This window comes from Anomaloglossus baeobatrachus, chromosome 4 (assembly GCF_048569485.1).
Source record: "Anomaloglossus baeobatrachus isolate aAnoBae1 chromosome 4, aAnoBae1.hap1, whole genome shotgun sequence".
Taxonomy (NCBI): Eukaryota; Metazoa; Chordata; class Amphibia; order Anura; family Aromobatidae; genus Anomaloglossus; species Anomaloglossus baeobatrachus.
The window spans coordinates 704576668-704602971 of NC_134356.1; the positions used below are offsets into that span (position 1 = coordinate 704576668).

The window sequence follows — 26304 nt, forward strand, 5'->3', positions numbered from 1 at the left end:
TGAAATGCCATTTTGCCCCTTTATCTAAGACATATCCGCCGTCCTCAGCACTGACTCCCCCTTCTTAATTAGTCCTGAAGGCTGCAGGATCCTGGCTGGGTCGCTGTGACGGGGCGGCCAGACGTGATAGCCTTCTGATCCTTTTCTATGTTGTGAATTGCCATGATCTTTGCCCTTTTTATGTGAAACATAAAAGTTCTAGGACTATAAGGCCAGACTCCATCTGAGTAAACGTGTGTTGTCCCCACCAGTCCAATAAGCCAACTTTAGGGATTGTGGTGGGTTAGGACGGTGAGCTCCTTGCCGCACATGTATGGATGCAGATTTTCATTGCCCAGACTATGGCCAGGCATTCTTTTTGTATTATGGTGTAGGCCCTCTCTCGGCTCCACGGTTTCTGGGATAGATCACTTATTTGGTGTTTTGACAGTCGGCCCCCAGTTGGCTAAATATGGATTGAAGTCTGGTATCTGATGCGTCTATTGGACAATGGATCGGTGGTGGCAGTTGGGGGCAGTCAGGACTGGGCTAGCTGGATTTCCAGCTGGAGAAATAGGGACTTGCATGATGGGGTCCACATGAAGTTGGGGGCGAAGTGAGACACTTTGCTACTGTAATGTAATTGGGGATAAATCTTCAATAATAATTTGTGGTCCCCAAGAATGAGCGGACCTGATTTTTGGTTGACTGGGTGGGGTCACTGGGTAATGACTTCTACTTTTAAGAGTTTGTACACATGCACCCATTTCTCACCCAATGTCTCCGGTATAGCACCTTGGCCATCCCCATCTGGCACTTGTTGGGTCGTATGGGGAGCTGTCGCTGAAGATATCGATGTCATCCAGGAAGGTGACATCCCTCTAACTGGTGTGGACATGAGTCAGTGGGTGCTCTCGTCCGCTGGCCTGGCTGTCTAAATAAAGACCACACTGACCAGGGCTCATCCCACTGAGCGCCCGCACTCCTTTTCCGTGGGCAAAACAGTACTCAGACAACACAGTGCGGAAACCATAATAATTAGACTTTATTGGCCACCAACGGGCAAAAACATATAGTACATTTCAAGCAAGAACACAAGATGGCACAAGCGACTAGAGTCTCACTCTTCCGCTGGCCCACCAGGGATTAGTCTTCATGACTTTGGGGCTTCCAGGTCCACCTAACCCAGTCCAGCAACATCCTGGTTTTGGTGGGCACCCACTGAGAAGAGAAGGCGGCAAGCTTAGGAAGCACTTCTTAATCTTCAGCTGGAACCGTGGATCCTAAACTGAAATCCTGTAGAATATCTGAAGTGAAGCGGTTCTGTGTTTCCTCAGTCAAAACCGAAGCTCCTCAACTGAGATGATGGGAATCCAGTTCAGCGATTCCCCAGATGGAACAGAAGCTGCTCAGCTAGGAGGTGTGTAACTCTGGTGACAGAAGCAAGACCCTTTTATACCACTCAGTTCTCTTACAGGATTGGTGGAGATGGCTGGTCTCTCATTGGTCGCAAGTTAAATCCGACTGCATCATTTTCATCTGAACTCTGCATTCAGAGGGGCTGACAATACACATTTATAGACAATAAGGCTCTGATCAGTCTGGGAAGAGGCAATGGTTAACTTCTCTTGATTTAACAAACAATAAGACCCATATGTCTGGCCTAATTAAGAACAGTTCACCGCACACAAGTGGCCAAACACAGAGTCATCACAACTGGCATGGGGTAGGAGTCTGTAGGAGTCTGTTGAGTTGTCTATAGTCTACACAGAAGTGAGTACTCTTGTCCTTCTTGGACACTAACACAAAACTGGTGGCTCATGGGCAATAGGAAGGAACATAATATCTACCTCGTCCTTCATCATTGCCAACACTGGAGGCGTCACCCGGTATCCTGGTTGCCTGAGTGGAATGGCTGCCCCTGTATTGACATGATGCTGAGTCAGGGGTATTCGACCAGGCCGACTCGTGAACAGTGGTCCGTGTGTTCCGAAAGGCTTATTAACTACAGCATCTGTGATGGACCAAGCCGCGTTCTCTATACCCATTCCATTTTGGAGTCCACCAATAAGTCCAGCATCTGGTCCATATCTGGTTATCTAATGGAGTACATCAAACTGCTAAGTTGGTAACATCCCTTTCCTCATAAGCATTTTGCCTTTCCTGAGCTGCTTCTAAATTCTTGTGGGTTGAAGCCATGAAGTACCTTCTCTTTTCCCTAAACGTCTGGACAGAATCCAGAATGGGAACCTTTTCTGTGGAGAATGTGCCCTCCCGACTCTCTCGTACCAGCTCTAAAAGGCCCTTAAACTTGTTGGCATTACAGCAATTCGAAGGGTGAGAACCAGGTAAAATCCTGTAGCAACTCCAGGTAGGCGAAGAGGAGCTGCAGCCGGTTTTTCTCCCAGTCCCCCACGGACTCTACATACAGTCTAATGAGCTGAGAGAGTACAGTTCAAGCACTCACACAACCAATTACATTCAAGGTGGTACAGCGTAGTGCGCATGGGGCGGACTCCATGTTTCGCCCATAGGGTGTGAATCAGTTCATTTTTGAATTGGGCACCCTGGTAGGTTAATACATCCTGTGAAAACTCTACTTGCACTACTAAAGATGTCCACTAGAGCTTCAGCCACGTGCAGCACATCTATGGAGGACAAGGCAACATCCTCTGGGGGTAGTGGGTGGTAAAGCCTACCAGAATGAGCATGACCCTTTTGCAGCAGCATCTGAGGGTGGCTAAGGAGCCTATAAAATCAATAGCAACTCTAACTGTTCACCTATCAAGGGCATGGATTGGAGCGCAGCATGACAGGGATTTCGCCTCTTCTGTTGACACACCGGACAAGAGGATAAGTATTTTTCAACTTCTTGAGCAACTCTCGACCAAAACAAAAAAAGAAGCAGGCAGGCCCAGGTCTTCTTGATACCGCATGTGTTGAGGTCTGTACTCCTGAGGTACCAAGAGTTGAGGTGTTGACGTGAGACTACAATGGGTCTTTTAAGGTCTGACTGCCGTGTTCAGATTATAATGTCATGTGTGCACTTCGGGAATAAAATAACGGACTACGAGTCAGCTATGTCTTTCTCTCATGACCGACACCAGTGAATTCTACTCGTTTATTTTTCTTACAAAGCCTTTTATAGTTTTAGAGGAGTAAGGGGTGTAGACAAAATATAGTCCAATCAAATATCACAGGCTGGACTCAGGACGTATAGGAATTTGCATAGTTTCTGCTGGATTGGTTGTTCCAAACTTTGGGAATTTCTCCGTTTCTCAACTTCTTGGGCGTTGACCAGGATGTAGGAGCCATCTTTAAGTTACATGTGCTGGCATTTTGTATTAAGGAAAAACACTGAATATATATATGGAGAAGGGATATAGAGATATATATATATATATATATATATATATATATATATATATATATATATATATATATATATATACATATATACATACATACATACATACATACATACATACATATATATATATATATATATGTATGTGTTAGTAAGAAACAAAAGCATTCATAAATATGTGTTAGGCTACATCAACTAAACTATGTGCGTTTTATTCCTACAACTTTGAACACAGCAGTGGTGCGTATGTTAATACACAGGGGAATATGCGGATTCTAACACCATCATTCACCTGAACTCCTCCCATGTAAAGAGGACACAATTCCTGCGTCCAACACATGGATACTATACTTCCCTTCTCCATGTGTTCCTATCTTCTGGCTATAGACACGGCAATAGATGTGATACAAACACAGGGGGAGCGCTGGTTCCCTTATCTCCCTGTTCCAAATTTCAAACAAACTCTGTAATTCTTACAGATTGATGCAGCTGCGGGCAACTGCCCCTCTCCTACTGTTCTTAATTAGTCACAGCTGTTAGTCCGCTGCGTATGAGGCTGTGGGCAACAGCCCCCTGCTTCTCCCTTTTTGCGGCCTTGTAACACACGAGCAGTCAGATTTTAAATGACCTATACCTAGCACACAGGGGTCTGGGTCCTTCCCTTCTCAAGGTCACTGGCGAGTGACAGTCACACAGTTAGGTCTCCAGTGCACTACCATTCTCCAGACTAGTGACCGCCCCCCTTTCACCAAGCGTCAATCGAGCCACAGATAGAACAACACATACAATGTATATGAAGCTTACCATGGACAGATGAGGGCGATCAATCCTCGTTATCGAGTGACCCTTGGTTACTTGTGGAGTAGCCCCTTGCGTCCAGAAAGTGGAAGATCTCACTCTTTTGGTGCCCCACATTGGGCGCCAGCTGTTGAGGTGAGACTACAATGGGTCTTTTAAGGTCTGACTGCCGTGTTCAGATTATAATTATAATATAATTATAATTATAACTTTAGTGGACAGTGTCAGGCAGCTGCTGCCAGGGCTAATAAAATAATGGGATGTATTAAAAGAGGTAGAAGTGTTCATGAAAAAAATATAGTTCTACCTCTGTACAAGTCACTAGTGCGACCGCACTTAGAATACTGTGTACAATTCTGGTCACCGATATATAAGAAGGACATAGCTGAACTGGAGAGGGTGCAGAGAAGAGCGACCAAGATTATTAGAGGAATGGGGGGGCTGCAATACCAAGACAGGAAAAACGAAGGCTTAGGGGGGATCTAATCACAATGTATAAATATATGAGGGGACAGTACAGAGACCTTTCCAAAGATCTTTTTACACCTAGGCCTGCGACTGGAACACGGGCGCATCCGCTACGTCTTGAGGAAAGAACTAGTCTGATTGCCGGATGTGGACGAAGGAAGGACATTTTTTCCCCATTGGAACTTGTTTGCCACATTGGGGTTTTTTTGCCTTCCTCTGGATCAACATGTTAGGCTATGGGGTGAACTAGATGGACTTAGAGTCTTCCTTCAACCTTAAAAACTATGATATTATGATACTATGATAATGTCATGTGTGTACTTCGAGAATAAAATAACGGACTACGAGTCAGTTATGTCTTTCTCTCATGACTGACGCCAGTGAATTCTACTCGTTTATTTTTCTTACGAAGCCTTTTATAGTTTTAGAGAAGTAAAGGGTGTAAACAAAATATAGTCCAATCAAATATCGCAGGCTGGACTCAGGACATATAGAAATTTGCATAGTTTCTGCTGGATTAGTTGTTCAAAACTTCGGGAATTCCTCAGTCTCTCAACTTCTTGGGCGTTGTCCAGGATGTCGGAGCCATCCTTAAGTTACATGTGCTTGCATTTTGTATTAAGAGAATTCACTGAATATGAATATATATACACACACACATATATATACATACATACTATCTATATCTATCTATATATGTGTTAGTAAGAAAAAAGCATTCATAAATATGTGTTAGGCTACATCAACTAAACTATATATTTGAGTCTATTACTTAATTCTTATCCTCAACAGAGGATGGACACAGGTCCAGGGTTTCTCTAGGCAGGCTGCAAACTTTTCCCAATATAAAAGCACCTTCTCCCATCTATACACCTCCCCCCGATTTCCTCCCCCAGGTCGGGCAGCTGTACAGCAGACAAGCTTTAAGTTTCGGTCCGTGAGTTGAGCTTCCCTGAACTTCCGATCTATTTCCCCCCAAGTCAATGGTCACAGTCTGGTCAGGGGTACTCACTGTCGTTTGCTCAGTTGAGAAAGATGCAGGATGAGAATGTGGGTTATCTTCGGAAGAAGTCTTAGCAGGATTTGCTTCAGGGTGCTGCCTGGCTTGGTTGCAGTTGATATCTGTGAAACTGGCTGTATAGTCCGTGTCCTTGTCGTTATTCCCAAACTAACAGATGTGGGGATGCTGTCCATGAACCCAATTTCAACCTCTCCCTAGTCAGTCCCCAAGTTCAACTGCACAGAGAGATGTCCAAGCACTGACGCCCTCCCCCCAAGCCCGGGAGATGATCACTTGGCAGGCTGGTAAGTAAAGACCAAATGTCTCTAAGAACCTGGGCCTGTATGTCACCGACCTTGACTAACTGGACGCGACGACGGAGGTTGGCTGGTGTAGAGTACCCAACCAGCCGTAGGGTGTGCACAGGATATATCACTTGCTCCGCTGCTGGTGTATTCCTTGAGTAGCATCCCTCAAACCCCGATGGCCTGTCTTGGCAGATGTTGACCAGTTGAGCTGCTAGACAGGCAACAGACATGGACTTTGGAGACAATCTTCGGCCATATGTCCAAGGCTGTCCAAGCCAAGACTCTGGGGAGTCGGGCTTCCAGTCGGCTACCTACTCTCGTATTTCAGGGCCCATCTTTTTTATAAGTTGTTTGAGCACGATCACGTTTCAGAGGGCAGCAGCGGAGTGGCAGCCCGACCATCGACTGCAGTGCTGTCAGAGTTAACTGACAAATTCTATACAGGAGGCCCCCTGGTGAGACAAAGTCCGGAACTTGATGCAATATCTCTAGGGTGGGATAGTTAAAAGTGCCAATAGTTAATAGTCCCATAGTCCAGGCAGTCCTGAGGCCCAAGTGATCGGACAGTTTCCTAGCCCTGGCCAATCAAACTAGTCCACAGGAATTTGGCCCAAACAGCTGTGGGCAAATAGTGCATCAAAATCTCAACGCTTTGCAGGTGTTCATCTACCTCAGAGCTGGACTCAAAATATTTGCAAATCCCTGTAGCAGACATGATTTCCTTGGTGGTGGACCAACATGGAGGTAGGCGTTGGCGCCGATGGTAGGGGAATTGGAACTCCTAAAACTAATTCCTTAACACAAGCCTTCTCCCTGCTTGAGGCTTGGGTCCCAAGGCAGCCAACAACTCCTGGATTTGGGCAGCTCGGGAATGGTTTGTCGATTCCAGATTGCCACTGGATCCATGATCTGGCATGCAGTTGTAATTTTCAAGTCAACCTCTGTGTTGCGCTCGTTGTCCTCCTCGATGTTCTGGGCATCTCAACAAACTATTTATTGGATCAAATCCAACCAGGTGTCAGTGGCCTAGTTTCCCATCTTTCAAAGCTGGCACAGCTCATGTAATTGCCATTTCTTGTTGAGGCTGTATATCCACTCTGGTCCTCTTCCCAAGGCTGATCTGGTGGGGATGGACATGGTGGTGTCCAAAACCTGTGTGACTCAGCTATGGCCTGCTGGGTATGTCTACAAGCCTTCCTGGTTGTGGAGCACTTGGACAATGTCTACAACCAGCAGACCCCTGCTATTCCCTAGGCTGTGTCCCTCTGCTAACAACAGTTGTGGAGACACGAGGGTCAGTGGGTTGTCTTGGTTGGTGGTCTGGCTGGACCTCCTTAGTCTGAGGAGCAGTCTGGGAGCCCCTGTTCTCAGATTTCTCCCTACTCACCGTGACAATATATTTCTGTGCAATCATGCATGTAATAGAATATATGGCCTTAAGAAATATTAACCCCAACAACTCTCCGGTATTCAGTCTGCTCGGAGCACAAGCTAAAACCCATACATGGAAAATCACAGACATTAAGGTAATGGACAAAGTGTAAGAAACAACAAACCTTCCATATGTATAACCATCTCATAACTGAGCACAGTGTCCTCCCGACCTACAAACACAAAGAGAAGGGAACGTTACAGCAAGACACGGTAAAGACAGAAGTCCATAAGAAGTTGAGTGTAGAGGACAGGAATAGAGGATACAGGCAGGATGGAGGTGTACTGTAGAGCTGTATACAGTACAGGAATAGTATATACAGGGCAGGATGGAGGTGTAGTGTAGAGCTGTATATACAGTACAGGAATAGTATATACAGGGCAGGATGGAGGTGTGGTATAGCGCTGTGTACAGGAATCTGTATATTCTTGAATATGTGTATTATTAGGCAGAGGATGATGGGTGATAGTACATTTTGGGGGGTGGGGGTATTTAGCAGGTAGATACATACTCTGAGAACCTGTAGTGCTGCTTCGATCCTATGCAGCAGAGGAGAGAAGTGAAAAGGTAGAGACAGATATTGTAGTAAGATAAAGCCTCCTAATGACAGGGCGGTGACGTGAGAAGATCTGTCACATGGAGACAATGTTTTCCTGCACATTGATTTTCTGACCCGCAATAAACACGATCACACGGTGGTCACACGTAGACAAGACACTATCAGCGCCTTTATACCGAGACGTCATACAGTATCCACCATCCACACCTCCCAGGAGTAATACTCCCATCATTCATACACTGATCAGATGAAGTTGTCCACAGACACATCACAGTCTGTCCTTTACCTTTAACCGAGACCATTCCCGTCTCTCCACCCTGCGGAGAGAAGTAAACAGTGAATTCTGCTGTCCGTGAAGCTGCATACTATTACAAGACGTATATAGGAAGGTGGATCTATATTCGGTGCACGTGTGCACTGGTCCGTTACGGTCAATGAACAGTTCTGGGTCTCTCATCATAACATATTAGGGTCTCGAGATCTCACCTTCTTTTACTGGGGATGAAGCCGACCTCTTCCCCCTCGGGCAAAACGCGTCTTGCCTGCCACCATTCTTCATCAGTGGCATCTATCACATGGAGGACATCTCCAAATTTGAAGCTAAGGGCCTGACTGAGGAAGCCACAGTCTCGCGTCTTGTCATAGTCAAAGAGAGCCCTGAGGTACAGAGACAAAGAGGAAAACAAGAGTACATCAGTGGCGTCACGAGACATCGGGCAGAAGACGGCATGCACCACCGATGCATCATTATCAGGACATCACGGAGAAATCTCCACCAGGACCATCAACTATGCATCTCCACTAGGAGACATTGGGCATCACCCAGACATTCCCCACCAGGACAACACCCAGACATTCCCCACCAGGACAACAACCAGACATCCCCACCACAAGACAGCGAGCATCACTGATACATCTTTACCAGGATATCAGCAAGACATCTCCATCTCAAGACAGCCAGCATCATTGAAACATCTCAAAGAGACAGCAGGCATCACTTACACAACTCCACCAGGAGGCAGATGTGACCCAGACATCTTCACCAGGACATCATCGAGAAATGTCCACCAGGAGACAGCAGGCATCACGCGGCCATCTCCGCCAAGACATCACGCGGCCATCTCCGCCAAGACATCACGCGGCCATCTCCGCCATCACGCGGCCATCTCCGCCAAGACATCACGCGGCCATCTCCGCCAAGACATCACGCGGCCATCTCCGCCAAGACATCACGCGGCCATCTCCGCCAAGACATCACGCGGCCATCTCCGCCAAGACATCACGCGGCCATCTCCGCCAAGACATCACGCGGCCATCTCCGCCAAGACATCACGCGGCCATCTCCGCCAAGACATCACGCGGCCATCTCCGCCAAGACATCACGCGGCCATCTCCGCCAAGACATCACGCGGCCATCTCCGCCAAGACATCACGCGGCCATCTCCGCCAAGACATCACGCGGCCATCTCCGCCAAGACATCACGCGGCCATCTCCGCCAAGACATCACGCGGCCATCTCCGCCAAGACATCACGCGGCCATCTCCGCCAAGACATCACGCGGCCATCTCCGCCAAGACATCACGCGGCCATCTCCGCCAAGACATCACGCGGCCATCTCCGCCAAGACATCACGCGGCCATCTCCGCCAAGACATCACGCGGCCATCTCCGCCAAGACATCACGCGGCCATCTCCGCCAAGACATCACGCGGCCATCTCCGCCAAGACATCACGCGGCCATCTCCGCCAAGACATCACGCGGCCATCTCCGCCAAGACATCACGCGGCCATCTCCGCCAAGACATCACGCGGCCATCTCCGCCAAGACATCACGCGGCCATCTCCGCCAAGACATCACGCGGCCATCTCCGCCAAGACATCACGCGGCCATCTCCGCCAAGACATCACGCGGCCATCTCCGCCAAGACATCACGCGGCCATCTCCGCCAAGACATCACGCGGCCATCTCCGCCAAGACATCACGCGGCCATCTCCGCCAAGACATCACGCGGCCATCTCCGCCAAGACATCACGCGGCCATCTCCGCCAAGACATCACGCGGCCATCTCCGCCAAGACATCACGCTCCGCCAAGACATCACGCGGCCATCTCCGCCAAGACATCAAGCGGCCATCTCCGCCAAGACATCACGCAACCATCTCCGCCAAGACATCACGCAACCATCTCCGCCAAGACATCACGCAACCATCTCCGCCAAGACATCACGCAACCATCTCCGCCAAGACATCACGCAACCATCTCCGCCAAGACATCACGCAACCATCTCCGCCAAGACATCACGCAACCATCTCCGCCAAGACATCACGCAACCATCTCCGCCAAGACATCACGCAACCATCTCCGCCAAGACATCACGCAACCATCTCCGCTAAGACATCACGCAACCATCTCCGCCAAGACATCACGCAGCCATCTCCGCCAAGACATCACGCAGCCATCTCCGCCAAGACATCACGCAGCCATCTCCGCCAAGACATCACGCAGCCATCTCCGCCAAGACATCACGCAGCCATCTCCGCCAAGACATCACGCAGCCATCTCCGCCAAGACATCACGCAGCCATCTCCGCCAAGACATCATGCAGCCATCTCCACCAAGACATCACGCAGCCATCTCCGCCAAGACATCACGCAGCCATCTCCGCCAAGACATCACGCAGCCATCTCCACCAAGACATCACGCAGCCATCTCCACCAAGACATCACGCAGCCATCTCCACCAAGACATCACGCAGCCATCTCCGCCAAGACATCACGCGGCCATCTCCGCCAAGACATCACGCTCCGCCAAGACATCACGCGGCCATCTCCACCACGAAATCACGCGGCCATCTCCACCAAGACATCACGCAGCCATCTCCACCAAGACATCACGCAGCCATCTCCACCAAGACATCACGCAGCCATCTCCACCAAGACATCACACAGCCATCTCCACCAAGACAACACCGATACATCTCAAAGAGACAGCAGGCATCACCTAGACATCTCTACCAGGACATCACGGAGACATCCACCAGAAGACAGCGGGCAACAATGAGACATCTTCATCAGGATATCACCGAGACATCTCCACCAGGACATCACGGAGACATCCACCAGAAGACAGCGGGCAACAATGAGACATCTTCATGAGGATATCACTGAGGCATATCAACAAAGACAGAAGGCATCACCCAGACATATCCACCAGAACATCACAGAGACATCTGCCAGGAAACAGCGTGGTCAATGAGACATCTCCATAATGACATCACTTGGACATGTGAACCAGTAGACAACAGACATCACCGAGAACTCGCAACAAAGACAGCAGGCATCACCCAAACATCTCAGCCAGGACATCACCGAGGCATCTCAGCCAGGACATCACCAAGGCATCTTCACTGGGAAACAGTGGGTGTCACCCAGACATATCCACCAAAACACTACCAAGATATCTACCAGGACATCACCGAGACATCTCCACCAGAAGACAGTGAGCACCACCCACATCTCCAAAAGGAGACAGTGGGCATCACCCAGACATCCCCACCAGCACATCACTCAGACATATCTCAGAAGACATCATGGTCAACGAGATATCTTCATCACTAAGGCATCTCCACAATTAGACAACAGACATCTCAACTAAGTGACAGTGGGTATCACCCAGATATCTGAACCAGGACATCACCTGGACACCTCCACAGCGGGTGTTACTGAGATGTCTCCACCAGGAGACAGCAGGCATCAGCAAGATATCTCCACCATGGCCTCCTAACCAGTGAAGGAGTATCAAGCCGGTTGCAATTGGATGATCCGAACAAGGCGGCCTCACCTGATGTAGAATCCTCTCTTGCCACCATTGGTGTTATGTAGAGACGCGCTCCCAGAGCCGAGACTGCTGTTCATCAGCTGCTCCCGCAGGTCATGGATCTTGGCTTCAAACCGGCTGTACTCTGTGGGGTGAATGACAGCCTCCATTATTGTGTCCTCACACATTATACATCTAGTGACGGCCTTCATTATGGTGTCCGCATATATTGTATATGTAATAATGGCCTCCATTATGGTGTCCTCAAACATTATACAGTACATTTAATGACAGGGGTCTCCTTCCATTGCTAAGATTCGCAGATAGATGTAACATCTAGAAGCAGAGGGATCGCACCGTAAGTGTAATTATTCCAGATGTTGGGCTACAGTGGAATCCCACCCACCATCCGCCATACTTAGGGCACAGTAAATGATGAGGTAAAATATTTATAGTGAGAGGTTTATGTAAGATAGAAGACATCCATCAATAACCGCTGTCTCCAGTGGGGGATATATCCCACCGTGAGTATATGACAGCTGGACGGAGGCCTCCGGGGATCACACCGGACATCTACTGGACGGGGCTAGTAGGGACGCACTTACCCTCGGGCTTGTACTGGGCAATGATGGTGACTGTCTGACCCGCATTTTTCAGAGCCAGAGCTGCCTGCTCGTGGGTCGCATTCCTCAGATCCACCCCATTCACCTGGAAATCAATAAGGAAAATCAGAACCCTGACAGCGAGACGCCATTACTAGACAAGACGGATGGTGAACATCCCCGACCTCCACAACACACGGACGCAACATTTGGGGTTACGAAAACATTTTTAAACCATAAAACACCTCTATTTTGAACCATCATGTATGGACTTTGCACAAAAAGCAAGATTAACAAGAAAAATCTTTATTGTAGCCAAAAATCTCTACAATATTTTATCTATATATAGCTATATCATGTTTCCCCAAAAATAAGCCCTAGCAGGAGTTCACAGGATTTTTGGAGTATGCTTGAAAATATAAGCCCTACCCCAAAACTAAGCCCTAGTTACAGTCAGGGCCGGCGTTCGGTGGTTTTGAACTGCACCATTTGTCACAGCCCCCACTTTCTTAGGGACCCCAGTAGTTGTATTCCAAGGTTAACATTGTTTTAAGGACCTTTGATTTCATCATGTCACATGACTTTGAAGTTATCAAAGGTCTGAAGCAGTGTTAAAGATCTGAACAGGTGACAGGCTGGTATTAGGGGGAAGGGAGGGCAAACTGGGCAATTGCACAGGGCCCCCATTCCCTGAGGGGCCCCAGGGTTTACATCCTGAGAAGATTACTTAAGGACCTTTGTGACATCCCAGCAGGTGAGTAAGTTGTCACTATAAGGCCCATTAATAGCAGCACTCTGAAGAGCTGAAGAGGAGACAGTCTGGTGTGTGGACGGATGGACAGGCGGATGGACCGGCGGATGGACCGGCGGATGGACCGGCGGATGGACCCGCGGATGGACCCGCGGATGGACACGCGGATGGACACGCGGATGGACACATGTATTACACTCTGAGTTTGGAGAGTTATGTTGATGTTCCAGAATGCAATACAACTATATTTGAATAAATGTAGATAATATGAGACCCTGTTTATTTTTGGGGAACACAAATATTGCACCAACAAAGGAGTGATTGGGGTTCTATGTCATCTATCACATGTGGAGCTCACATACAGGAAACAAACTATATATAGCCAAATGAGAAAACAGACTGAGCCTCGCGGGCAGGGTCCTCTCTCCTCCTGTAGACTGATCGTTGCGGGCAGGGTCCTCCTCCTCCTCCTGTAGACTGAACCTCGCAGGCAGGGCCCTCCTCCACCTCGTCCTGTAGACTGAGCCTCGCAGGCAAGGTCCTCCTCCTCCTCCTCGTCCTGTAGACTGAGCCTCGCAGGCAGGGTCCTCCTTCTCCTGTAGACTGATCCTTGCGGCCAGGGTCCTCCTCCTGTAGACTGAGACTCGCAGGCAGGGTCCCCTCTCCTCCTCCTGTAGACTGAGCCTCGCAGGCAGGGTCCTTCTCCTCGTCCTGTAGACTGAGACTCGCAGGCAGGGTCCTCCTTCTCCTGTAGACTGATCCTTGCGGCCAGGGTCCTCCTCTTGTAGACTGAGACTCGCAGGCAGGGTCCCCTCTCCTCCTCCTCCTGTAGACAGCCTTGCGGGCAGGGTCCTCTCTTCTCCTGTAGACTGAGCCTCGCAGGCAGGGTCCTTCTCCTCGTCCTGTAGACTGAGCCTCGCAGGCAGGGTCCTCCTTCTCCTGTAGACTGATCCTTGCGGCCAGGGTCCTCCTCCTGTAGACTGAGACTCGCAGGCAGGGTCCCCTCTCCTCCTCCTGTAGACTGAGCCTCGCAGGCAGGGTCCTCCTCCTCCTGTAGACTGAGCCTCGCAGGCAGGGTCCTTCTCCTCGTCCTGTAGACTGAGCCTCGCAGGCAGGGTCCTCCTTCTCCTGTAGACTGATCCTTGCGGCCAGGGTCCTCCTCCTGTAGACTGAGACTCGCAGGCAGGGTCCCCTCTCCTCCTCCTGTAGACTGAGCCTCGCAGGCAGGGTCCTTCTCCTCGTCCTGTAGACTGAGACTCGCAGGCAGGGTCCTCCTTCTCCTGTAGACTGATCCTTGCGGCCAGGGTCCTCCTCTTGTAGACTGAGACTCGCAGGCAGGGTCCCCTCTCTTCCTCTGGTCTGCGCCCCATATTGTTCATGGTTATTGTACTTGTTTATGTATGTCCCTCATCACATGAACAGTGCCATGTAATAAGTGCCGATAATAAATTTTATTGAAAAATATTAAAATACAGGGTTGAAAAAGTGATGAAAATAAGCAGCAGAGTGGGGGAGGTCTGCACATTATCACACTATATACATAAGGGCCGAAAATGGTAGACTATGTTTTGACAGGAAAATTTAACTCCGCGCTTTACAGTTACTCTCCAATAAACATGCCTCCTTTAAAGTGAATGGAGCCTGGAACTACAGGTTATTAATAGCAGCTATGATTGGTTGCTATATGAACAAATGACATTAATAGTATAAGAAGCTTATGTGTGAGGTAATATGATGTCTGCGGAGAGAGGGGGAAAAGAGGCCGGCCGACCGACGGGGAAGAGAGACCGACCGACGGGGAAGAGAGACCGACCGACGGGGAAGAGAGACCGACCGACGGGGAAGAGAGACCAACCGACGGGGAAGAGAGACCAACCGACGGGGAAGAGAGACCAACCGACGGGGAAGAGAGACCGACCGACGGGGAAGAGAGACCGACCGACGGGGAAGAGAGACCGACCGACGGGGAAGAGAGACCGACCGACGGGGAAGAGAGACCGACCGACGGGGAAGAGAGACCGACCGACGGGGAAGAGAGACCGACCGACGGGGAAGAGAGACCGACAGAGAGAGAGAGAGAGAGAGAGAGATATCGACACAGATAGAGAGAGACCGACACAGAGATAGAGAGAGACAGAGATAGAGAGAGACAGACACAAAGACACAGGCACAAAGATAGAGACAAAGACACAAAGTTAGAGACAGACAGACACAGAGATAGAGAGAGACAGAGACAGAGATAGAGATAGAGAGAGACAGACACAAAGACACAGACACAAAGATAGAGACACAGACACAAAGATAGAGACAGACAGACACAGAGATAGAGAGAGACAGACACAGAGATAGAGAGAGACAGACACAGAGATAGAGAGAGACAGACACAGAGATAGAGACATAGACAGACACAGATAGAGAGAGACAGACACAGAGATAGAGAGAGACCGACACAAAGACACAAAGATAGAGACACAAACACAAAGATAGAGACACAGAGATAGAGACAGACTGATACAAAGACAGACAGAGAGATAGAAACAGACAGACAGACAAGGAAAGAGACAGACAGCGACAGACAGACAGCAACACACAGACAGACTGTGAGAGAGACAGTTACTATCCCGGGCAACGCTCGGGTACTACAGCTAGTATATATTCACACACACACACACACACACACACACACGTGTATGGAACATATCAGTGCAAGATGCCAAAATGGAAAAAGCTAATGTCTGGAGATGATATGATGGAAGTGGTGGGAAAAATACTGGAAGGCTCCTCTTGTGGGCACCAGGTCTCAGCCCACGTTTCGGTGTGTGGCCTTCGTATAACTAATCTCTGCTATTTTTGGCCCTTGCATACGCTGATGACAATGTACAGATTTCTCCCGCCGTGCTGCACCATTTGGCTAATGATGGTGTGTTTCCTATATGTGAGATACAAGCAGAGCGCACCACATGTGGAGCCACGACTGGTCCCCGCTGACAAGTTTACACCAAAGTACGGATAATACACTCCTCCAATGAAGGCCATCATTTCCTTTGTTGTTTCTCCACTACAAAACAACCACAAATGTAGCAAAAGTTGTCGGGTGAATTACGACTCCCCCTTGTAGCCATTTCCATCACATTTTTAGAAACAGAAGCTTCATCCATAGAATCATATAATGGTAGAGTTGGAAGGGACCGCAAGGGCCATCAGGTCCAACTCCCTGCGAGTGCAGGCCTTCCTAAATCATCCCAGCTATATGTTTCTCCAGCTTCCGCTTGAAGATTTCCATTGATGGCCGCCTGTTCCACTCCCTGACTACCCTCACTACCTCCTGTGGCCGCCTGTTCCACTCCCTGACTGCCCTTACTGCCTCTCGTGTCCGCCTGTTCCACTCCCTGACTACCCTCACTGCCTCCCGTGGCCGCCTGTTCCACTCCCTGACTGCCCTTACTGCCTCCCGTGGCCGCCCGTTCCACTCCCTGACTACCCTCACAGCCTCCCGTGGCCGCCTGTTCCACTCCCTGACTACCCTCACAGCCTCCCGTGGCCGCCTGTTCCACTCCCTGACTACCCTCACTGCCTCCCGTGGCCGCCTGTTCCACTCCCTGACTACCCCCTCACTGCCTTCTGTGGCCGCCTGTTCCACTCCCTGACTACCCTCACTACCTTCTGTGGCCGCCTATTCCACTTCCTGACTGCCCTTACTGCCTCTCGTGGCCGCCTGTTCCACTCCCCGACTACCCTCACAGCCTCCTGTTGCCGCCTGTTTCACTCCCCGGCTACCCTCACAGCCTCCCGTGGCCGCCTGTTCCACTCCCCGACTACCCTCACACAGCCTCCCGTGGCCGCCTGTTCCACTCCCTGACTGCCCTCACTGTCCGTTTTTCCTAATGTCTAATCTGAATCTCCTTCTAGTTTCCTCCATTGCTTCTTGCACTTCCTTGTGCTAATGAGAATAGGATAGTTCCCTCTGCACTGTGACCTTTCAGATATTTGTAGACCGCTATTAAGTCTCCTCTCAGCCTTCTGTTTTTCAAACTAAACATCCCTAGTTCTTTTAGCCGTTCTTCATAGGACATGGTTTGCAGACCTTCCACCATCTTCATGGCTCTTCTCTGGACTTGCTCCAATATATCCAACACAACCACTGAATACTGAGAGGAGTCATGGTGAGTGCAGCACCACACGCTGATGGACTCTGCAAGAAAATCTGCCTTTACTGCCCACAGAAACCAATCACAGCACAGCTTTCACTTCTTATACTGCTGAGGTAAAGTGAAAGCTGTGCTCCGATTGGTTGCTATGGACACCACCACACTCTTTGGAAGCTGGGATAAGAAAATATTCTCTGCCCACAGCAGCCAATCACAGCACAGAGTCCATTAATTTCTAACCAATCTAATGACACCAAAATCATCCACTAAATGTCATGTAAAGGGGTCAGAGTAAGAGCCGATGGCGCCGTGTTTGGGAAAAACTGGAACTGATCATTTTATTCAATATTTTTACTGAATTCAGTGATTTAAAAAAAAAAAAAAAATCACCTCATTTTTCACACAATTTTACCCTTTAAGAATTTATCAGTAGTTGGCAACGTCTAATCCCGGGGTCCTGCGACAGTGACAAGAAAACGCAGTGCCTCTCACCAGCTAAGGTGCTAAAATGGCTGATTGTCAGAGGTAGACATGGTGGGGACCTCTCACTGCTGTCCTACAGAGGTAGGTGATTGCCACAGACATGGAGGACCTCTCACTGCTGTCCTACAAAGGTAGGTGACTGCTCCAGACATGGAGGACCTCTCACTGCTGTCCTACAGAGGTAGGTGACTGCTCCAGACATGGAGGACCTCTCACTGCTGTCCTACAGAGGTAGGTGACTGCTCCAGACATGATGGGGACCTCTCACTGCTGTCCTACAGAGGTAGGTGATTGCCACAGACATGGAGGACCTCTCACTGCTGTCCTACAAAGGTAGGTGACTGCTCCAGACATGGAGGACCTCTCACTGCTGTCCTACAGAGGTAGGTGACTGCTCCAGACATGGTGGGGACCTCTCACTGCTGTCCTACAGAGGTAGGTGACTGCTCCAGACATGGAGGACCTCTCACTGCTGTCCTACAGAGGTAGGTGACTGCTCCAGACATGATGGGGACCTCTCACTGCTGTCCTACAGAGGTAGGTGATTGCCACAGACATGGAGGACCTCTCACTGCTGTCCTACAAAGGTAGGTGACTGCTCCAGACATGGAGGACCTCTCACTGCTGTCCTACAGAGGTAGGTGACTGCTCCAGACATGGAGGACCTCTCACTGCTGTCCTACAGAGGTAGGTGACTGCTCCAGACATGATGGGGACCTCTCACTGCTGTCCTACAGAGGTAGGTGACTGCTCCAGACATGATGGGGACCTCTCACTGCTGTCCTACAGAGGTAGGTGACTGCTCCAGACATGGAGGACCTCTCACTGCTGTCCTACAGAGGTAGGTGACTGCTCCAGACATGGAGGACCTCTCACTGCTGTCCTACAGAGGTAGGTGACTGCTCCAGACATGGAGGGCCTCTCACTGCTGTCCTACAGAGGTAGGTGACTGCTCCAGACATGGTGAGGGCCTCTCACTGCTGTCCTACAGAGGTAGGTGACTGCTCCAGACATGGTGAGGACCTCTCACTGCTGTCCTACAGAGATAGGTGACTGCTCCAGACATGATGGAGACCTCTCACTGCTGTCCTACAGAGGTAGGTGACTGCTCCAGACATGATGGAGACCTCTCACTGCTGTCCTACAGAGATAGGTGACTGCTCCAGACATGGTGAGGACCTCTCACTGCTGTCCTACAGAGATAGGTGACTGCTCCAGACATGATGGGGACCTCTCACTGCTGTCCTACAGAGGTAGGTGACTGCTCCAGACATGGTGAGGACCTCTCACTGCTGTCCTACAGAGGTAGGTGACTGCTCCAGACATGGTGAGGACCTGTCACTGCTGTCCTACAGAGGTAGGTGACTGCTCCAGACATGATGGAGGACCTCTCACTGCTGTCCTACAGAGATAGGTGACTGCTCCAGACATGATGGAGGACCTCTCACTGCTGTCCTACAGAGGTAGGTGACTGCTCCAGACATGATGGAGGACCTCTCACTGCTGTCCTACAGAGATAGGTGACTGCTCCAGACATGATGGAGGACCTCTCACTGCTGTCCTCCAGAGGTAGGTGACTGCTCCAGACATGGATGGAGACCTCTCACTGCTGTCCTACAGAGGTAGGTGACTGCTCCAGACATGGAGGACCTCTCACTGCTGTCCTACAGAGGTAGGTGACTGCTCCAGACATGATGGGGACCTCTCACTGCTGTCCTACAGAGGTAGGTGACTGCTCCAGACATGGTGGGGACTTCTCACTGCTGTCCTACAGAGGTAGGTGACTGCTCCAGACATGGTGAGGACCTCTCACTGCTGTCCTACAGAGGTAGGTGACTGCTCCAGACATGGTGAGGACCTCTCACTGCTGTCCTACAGAGGTAGGTGACTGCTCCAGACATGGTGAGGACCTCTCACTGCTGTCCTACAGAGGTAGGTGACTGCTCCAGACATGGTGAGGACCTCTCACTGCTGTCCTACAGAGGTAGGTGACTGCTCCAGACATGATGGAGGACCTCTCACTGCTGTCCTACAGAGATAGGTGACTGCTCCAGACATGATGGAGACCTCTCACTGCTGTCCTACAGAGGTAGGTGACTGCTCCAGACATGGTGAGGACCTCTCACTGCTGTCCTACAGAGGTAGGTGACTGCTCCAGACATGGAGGACCTCTCACTGCTGTCCTACAGAGGTAGGTGACTGCTCCAGACATGATGGAGGACCTCTCACTGCTGTCCTACAGAGATAGGTGACTGCTCCAGACATGGAGGACCTCACACTGCTGTCCTACAGAGATAGGTGACTGCTCCAGACATGGGGAGGACCTCTCACTGCTGTCCTACAGAGGTAGGTGACTGCTCCAGACATGGAGGACCTCTCACTGCTGTCCTACAGAGGTAGGTGACTGCTCCAGACATGGTGAGGACCTCTCACTGCTGTCCTACAGAGGTAGGTGACTGCTCCAGACATGGTGGGGACCTCTCACTGCTGTCCTACAGAGGTAGGTGACTGCTCCAGACATGATGGAGACCTCTCACTGCTGTCCTACAGAGGTAGGTGACTGCTCCAGACATGATGGGGACCTCTCACTGCTGTCCTACAGAGATAGGTGACTGCTCCAGACATGGAGGACCTCTCACTGCTGTCCTACAGAGATAGGTGACTGCTCCAGACATGGAGGACCTCTCACTGCTGTCCTACAGAGATAGGTGACTGCTCCAGACATGGAGGACCTCTCACTGCTGTCCTACAGAGGTAGGTGACTGCACCAGACATGGTGGAGACCTCTCACTGCTGTCCTACAGAGGTAGGTGACTGCCCCAGACATGGTGGAGGACCTCTCACTGTTCTCCTACAGAGGTAGGTGACTGCACCAGACATGGTGGAGACCTCTCACTGCTGTCCTACTGCACCAGACATGATGGAGGACCTCTCACTGCTGTCCTACAGAGGTAGGTGACTGCCCCAGACATGGTGGAGGACCTCTCACTGTTCTCCTACAGAGGTAGGTGACTGCACCAGACATGGTGGAGACCTCTCACTGCTGTCCTACTGCACCAGACATGGTGGAGACCTCTCACTGCTGTCCTACAGAGGTAGGTGACTGCCCCAGACATGGTGAGGACCTCACACTGCTGTCCTACTGCACCAGACATGGTGAGGACCTCACACTGTTCTCCTACAGAGGTAGGTGACTGCTCCAGACTGTTAAAGTGATAGTGGAGGATTTCACACTGTTCTCCTGCAAATAATGTAGCTAATTGTTCCAGTCATGGTGCATGACCTCACACTATTACTTAAATACAGAAGGGGGTTGATTGTTCCACATAAGATGGAGGACCTCATACTGTTCTGCAGATGCAGAATGACTTGACTATTCCAGTCACGGTTTGGGACCTCATAGCGTTCACCTGCATAATGTTTGATTGTTTTACACTGAGCAGTGTTTTTGCAGCTTTTTATTTCCCTGTAAGTATCAAAGGCAACGGCTATGATGGAAATATCTATTCACTGTGGAGGTCTCATATCTGCATCACACTTTACTGCTTACTGCAAAAAACATATAAATATAAATCTCTTCTACTGAGCTGTACTGGTTTTTATTTCACAACATACTGTAGACCACGTCTGATCAGATCTCTGTAGACTGTAGTGAGCTGTACTTGGGTGAGTTTTACACTGTAGACCAGTAATGATCAGATCTCTGTAGACTGTAGTGAGCTGTACTTGGTTTAGTTTTACGTTGTAGACCATGAATGATCAGATCTCTGTAGACTGTAGAGAGCTGTACTTGGTTTAGTTTTACACTGTAGACCATGAATGATCAGATCTCTGTAGACTGTAGTGAGCTGTACTTGGTTTAGTTTTACACTGTAGACCATGAATGATCAGATCTCTGTAGACTGTAGTGAGCTGTATTTGGGTTAGTTTTACGTTGTAGACCAGTAATGATCAGATCTCTGTAGACTGTAGAGAGCTGTACTTGGGATAGTTTTACACTGTAGACCACGTCTGATCAGATCTCTGCAGACTGTAGAGAGCTGTACTTGGTTTAGTTTTACGTTGTAGACCAGTAATGATCAGATCTCTGTAGACTGTAGTGAGCTGTATTTGGGTTAGTTTTACGTTGTAGACCAGTAATGATCAGATCTCTGTAGACTGTAGTGAGCTGTATTTGGGTTAGTTTTACGTTGTAGACCATGAATGATCAGATCTCTGTAGACTGTAGTGAGCTGTATTTGGGTTAGTTTTACGTTGTAGACCAGTAATGATCAGATCTCTGTAGACTGTAGAGAGCTGTACTTGGTTTAGTTTTACGTTGTAGACCAGTAATGATCAGATCTCTGTAGACTGTAGTGAGCTGTATTTGGGTTAGTTTTACACTGTAAACCAGTAATGATCAGATCTCTGTAGACTGTAGTGAGCTGTATTTGGGTTAGTTTTACGTTGTAGACCATGAATGATCAGATCTCTGTAGACTGTAGTGAGCTGTATTTGGGTTAGTTTTACGTTGTAGACCAGTAATGATCAGATCTCTGTAGACTGTAGAGAGCTGTACTTGGTTTAGTTTTACGTTGTAGACCAGTAATGATCAGATCTCTGTAGACTGTAGTGAGCTGTATTTGGGTTAGTTTTACGTTGTAGACCAGTAATGATCAGATCTCTGTAGACTGTAGAGAGCTGTACTTGGTTTAGTTTTACGTTGTAGACCAGTAATGATCAGATCTCTGTAGACTGTAGTGAGCTGTATTTGGGTTAGTTTTACGTTGTAGACCAGTAATGATCAGATCTCTGTAGACTGTAGTGAGCTGTATTTGGGTTAGTTTTACACTGTAAACCAGTAATGATCAGATCTCTGTAGACTGTAGTGAGCTGTATTTGGGTTAGTTTTTTGTTGTAGACCATGAATGATCAGATCTCTGTAGACTGTAGTGAGCTGTATTTGGGTTAGTTTTACGTTGTAGACCAGTAATGATCAGATCTCTGTAGACTGTAGAGAGCTGTACTTGGTTTAGTTTTACGTTGTAGACCAGTAATGATCAGATCTCTGTAGACTGTAGTGAGCTGTATTTGGGTTAGTTTTACACTGTAAACCAGTAATGATCAGATCTCTGTAGACTGTAGTGAGCTGTATTTGGGTTAGTTTTACGTTGTAGACCATGAATGATCAGATCTCTGTAGACTGTAGTGAGCTGTATTTGGGTTAGTTTTACGTTGTAGACCAGTAATGATCAGATCTCTGTAGACTGTAGAGAGCTGTACTTGGTTTAGTTTTACGTTGTAGACCAGTAATGATCAGATCTCTGTAGACTGTAGTGAGCTGTATTTGGGTTAGTTTTACGTTGTAGACCAGTAATGATCAGATCTCTGTAGACTGTAGTGAGCTGTACTTGGGTGAGTTTTACACTGTAGACCAGTAATGATCAGATCTCTGTAGACTGTAGTGAGCTGTACTTGGTTTAGTTTTACGTTGTAGACCATGAATGATCAGATCTCTGTAGACTGTAGAGAGCTGTACTTGGTTTAGTTTTACACTGTAGACCATGAATGATCAGATCTCTGTAGACTGTAGTGAGCTGTACTTGGTTTAGTTTTACACTGTAGACCATGAATGATCAGATCTCTGTAGACTGTAGAGAGCTGTACTTGGTTTAGTTTTACACTGTAGACCATGAATGATCAGATCTCTGTAGACTGTAGTGAGCTGTATTTGGGTTAGTTTTACGTTGTAGACCAGTAATGATCAGATCTCTGTAGACTGTAGAGAGCTGTACTTGGGATAGTTTTACACTGTAGACCACGTCTGATCAGATCTCTGCAGACTGTAGAGAGCTGTACTTGGTTTAGTTTTACATTGTAGACCAGTAATGATCAGATCTCTGTAGACTGTAGTGAGCTGTATTTGGGTTAGTTTTACGTTGTAGACCAGTAATGATCAGATCTCTGTAGACTGTAGTGAGCTGTATTTGGGTTAGTTTTACGTTGTAGACCATGAATGATCAGATCTCTGTAGACTGTAGTGAGCTGTATTTGGGTTAGTTTTACGTTGTAGACCAGTAATGATCAGATCTCTGTAGACTGTAGAGAGCTGTACTTGGTTTAGTTTTACGTTGTAGACCAGTAATGATCAGATCTCTGTAGACTGTAGTGAGCTGTATTTGGGTTAGTTTTACACTGTAAACCAGTAATGATCAGATCTCTGTAGACTGTAGTGAGCTGTATTTGGGTTAGTTTTACGTTGTAGACCATGAATGATCAGATCTCTGTAGACTGTAGTGAGCTGTATTTGGGTTAGTTTTACGTTGTAGACCATGAATGATCAGATCTCTGTAGACTGTAGAGAGCTGTACTTGGTTTAGTTTTACGTTGTAGACCAGTAATGATCAGATCTCTGTAGACTGTAGTGAGCTGTATTTGGGTTAGTTTTACGTTGTAGACCAGTAATGATCAGATCTCTGTAGACTGTAGAGAGCTGTACTTGGTTTAGTTTTACGTTGTAGACCAGTAATGATCAGATCTCTGTAGACTGTAGTGAGCTGTATTTGGGTTAGTTTTACGTTGTAGACCAGTAATGATCAGATCTCTGTAGACTGTAGTGAGCTGTATTTGGGTTAGTTTTACACTGTAAACCAGTAATGATCAGATCTCTGTAGACTGTAGTGAGCTGTATTTGGGTTAGTTTTTTGTTGTAGACCATGAATGATCAGATCTCTGTAGACTGTAGTGAGCTGTATTTGGGTTAGTTTTACGTTGTAGACCAGTAATGATCAGATCTCTGTAGACTGTAGAGAGCTGTACTTGGTTTAGTTTTACGTTGTAGACCAGTAATGATCAGATCTCTGTAGACTGTAGTGAGCTGTATTTGGGTTAGTTTTACACTGTAAACCAGTAATGATCAGATCTCTGTAGACTGTAGTGAGCTGTATTTGGGTTAGTTTTACGTTGTAGACCATGAATGATCAGATCTCTGTAGACTGTAGAGAGCTGTACTTGGTTTAGTTTTACGTTGTAGACCAGTAATGATCAGATCTCTGTAGACTGTAGTGAGCTGTATTTGGGTTAGTTTTACACTGTAAACCAGTAATGATCAGATCTCTGTAGACTGTAGTGAGCTGTATTTGGGTTAGTTTTACGTTGTAGACCATGAATGATCAGATCTCTGTAGACTGTAGTGAGCTGTATTTGGGTTAGTTTTACGTTGTAGACCAGTAATGATCAGATCTCTGTAGACTGTAGAGAGCTGTACTTGGTTTAGTTTTACGTTGTAGACCAGTAATGATCAGATCTCTGTAGACTGTAGTGAGCTGTATTTGGGTTAGTTTTACGTTGTAGACCAGTAATGATCAGATCTCTGTAGACTGTAGAGAGCTGTACTTGGTTTAGTTTTACGTTGTAGACCAGTAATGATCAGATCTCTGTAGACTGTAGTGAGCTGTATTTGGGTTAGTTTTACGTTGTAGACCAGTAATGATCAGATCTCTGTAGACTGTAGTGAGCTGTATTTGGGTTAGTTTTACACTGTAAACCAGTAATGATCAGATCTCTGTAGACTGTAGTGAGCTGTATTTGGGTTAGTTTTTTGTTGTAGACCATGAATGATCAGATCTCTGTAGACTGTAGTGAGCTGTATTTGGGTTAGTTTTACGTTGTAGACCAGTAATGATCAGATCTCTGTAGACTGTAGAGAGCTGTACTTGGTTTAGTTTTACGTTGTAGACCAGTAATGATCAGATCTCTGTAGACTGTAGTGAGCTGTATTTGGGTTAGTTTTACACTGTAAACCAGTAATGATCAGATCTCTGTAGACTGTAGTGAGCTGTATTTGGGTTAGTTTTACGTTGTAGACCATGAATGATCAGATCTCTGTAGACTGTAGTGAGCTGTATTTGGGTTAGTTTTACGTTGTAGACCAGGAATGATCAGATCTCTGTAGAATGTATTGACCTGTACTTGGGTTAGTTTTACATTGTAGACCATGTCTGAACAGATCTCTGTAGACTGTAGTGAGCTGTACTTGGGTTAGTTTTACGTTGTAGACCACCTCTGATCAGATCTCTGTAGAGAGCTGTACTTGGTTTAGTTTTACGTTGTAGACCATGAATGATCAGATCTCTGTAGACTGTAGAGAGCTGTACTTGGGTGAGTTTTACATTGTAGACCATGAATGATCAGATCTCTGTAGACTGTAGTGAGCTGTACTTGGTTTAGTTTTACACTGTAGACCATGAATGATCAGATCTCTGTAGACTGTAGTGAGCTGTATTTGGTTTAGTTTTACGTTGTAGACCAGTAATGATCAGATCTCTGTAGACTGTAGTGAGCTGTACTTGGTTTAGTTTTACACTGTAGACCATGAATGATCAGATCTCTGTAGACTGTAGTGAGCTGTATTTGGGTTAGTTTTACGTTGTAGACCAGTAATGATCAGATCTCTGCAGACTGTAGTGAGCTGTACTTGGGATAGTTTTACACTGTAGACCACGTCTGATCAGATCTCTGCAGACTGTAGTGAGCTGTACTTGGTTTAGTTTTACGTTGTAGACCAGTAATGATCAGATCTCTGTAGACTGCAGTGAGCTGTATTTGGGTTAGT

At 47.9% G+C, this 26304-nt stretch overlaps 1 protein-coding gene across 3 annotated transcripts in view; it reads right to left on the reverse strand.

Annotated features, from left to right (window-relative positions):
* Nucleotides 1–26304, reverse strand: part of DLG4 (discs large MAGUK scaffold protein 4) — a 178137-nt gene that overhangs the window by 18785 nt on the left and 133048 nt on the right. For all 3 annotated transcript variants that reach the window (XM_075346764.1, XM_075346765.1, XM_075346766.1), the window contains 6 exons: nucleotides 12333–12435; nucleotides 11752–11872; nucleotides 8398–8568; nucleotides 8198–8228; nucleotides 7864–7891; nucleotides 7477–7524 (listed from right to left, as the gene is read on the reverse strand). In XM_075346764.1, the coding sequence (XP_075202879.1) occupies nucleotides 7477–7524; nucleotides 7864–7891; nucleotides 8198–8228; nucleotides 8398–8568; nucleotides 11752–11872; nucleotides 12333–12435 (502 nt within the window). The remainder of the gene's footprint in view (nucleotides 1–7476; nucleotides 7525–7863; nucleotides 7892–8197; nucleotides 8229–8397; nucleotides 8569–11751; nucleotides 11873–12332; nucleotides 12436–26304) is intronic.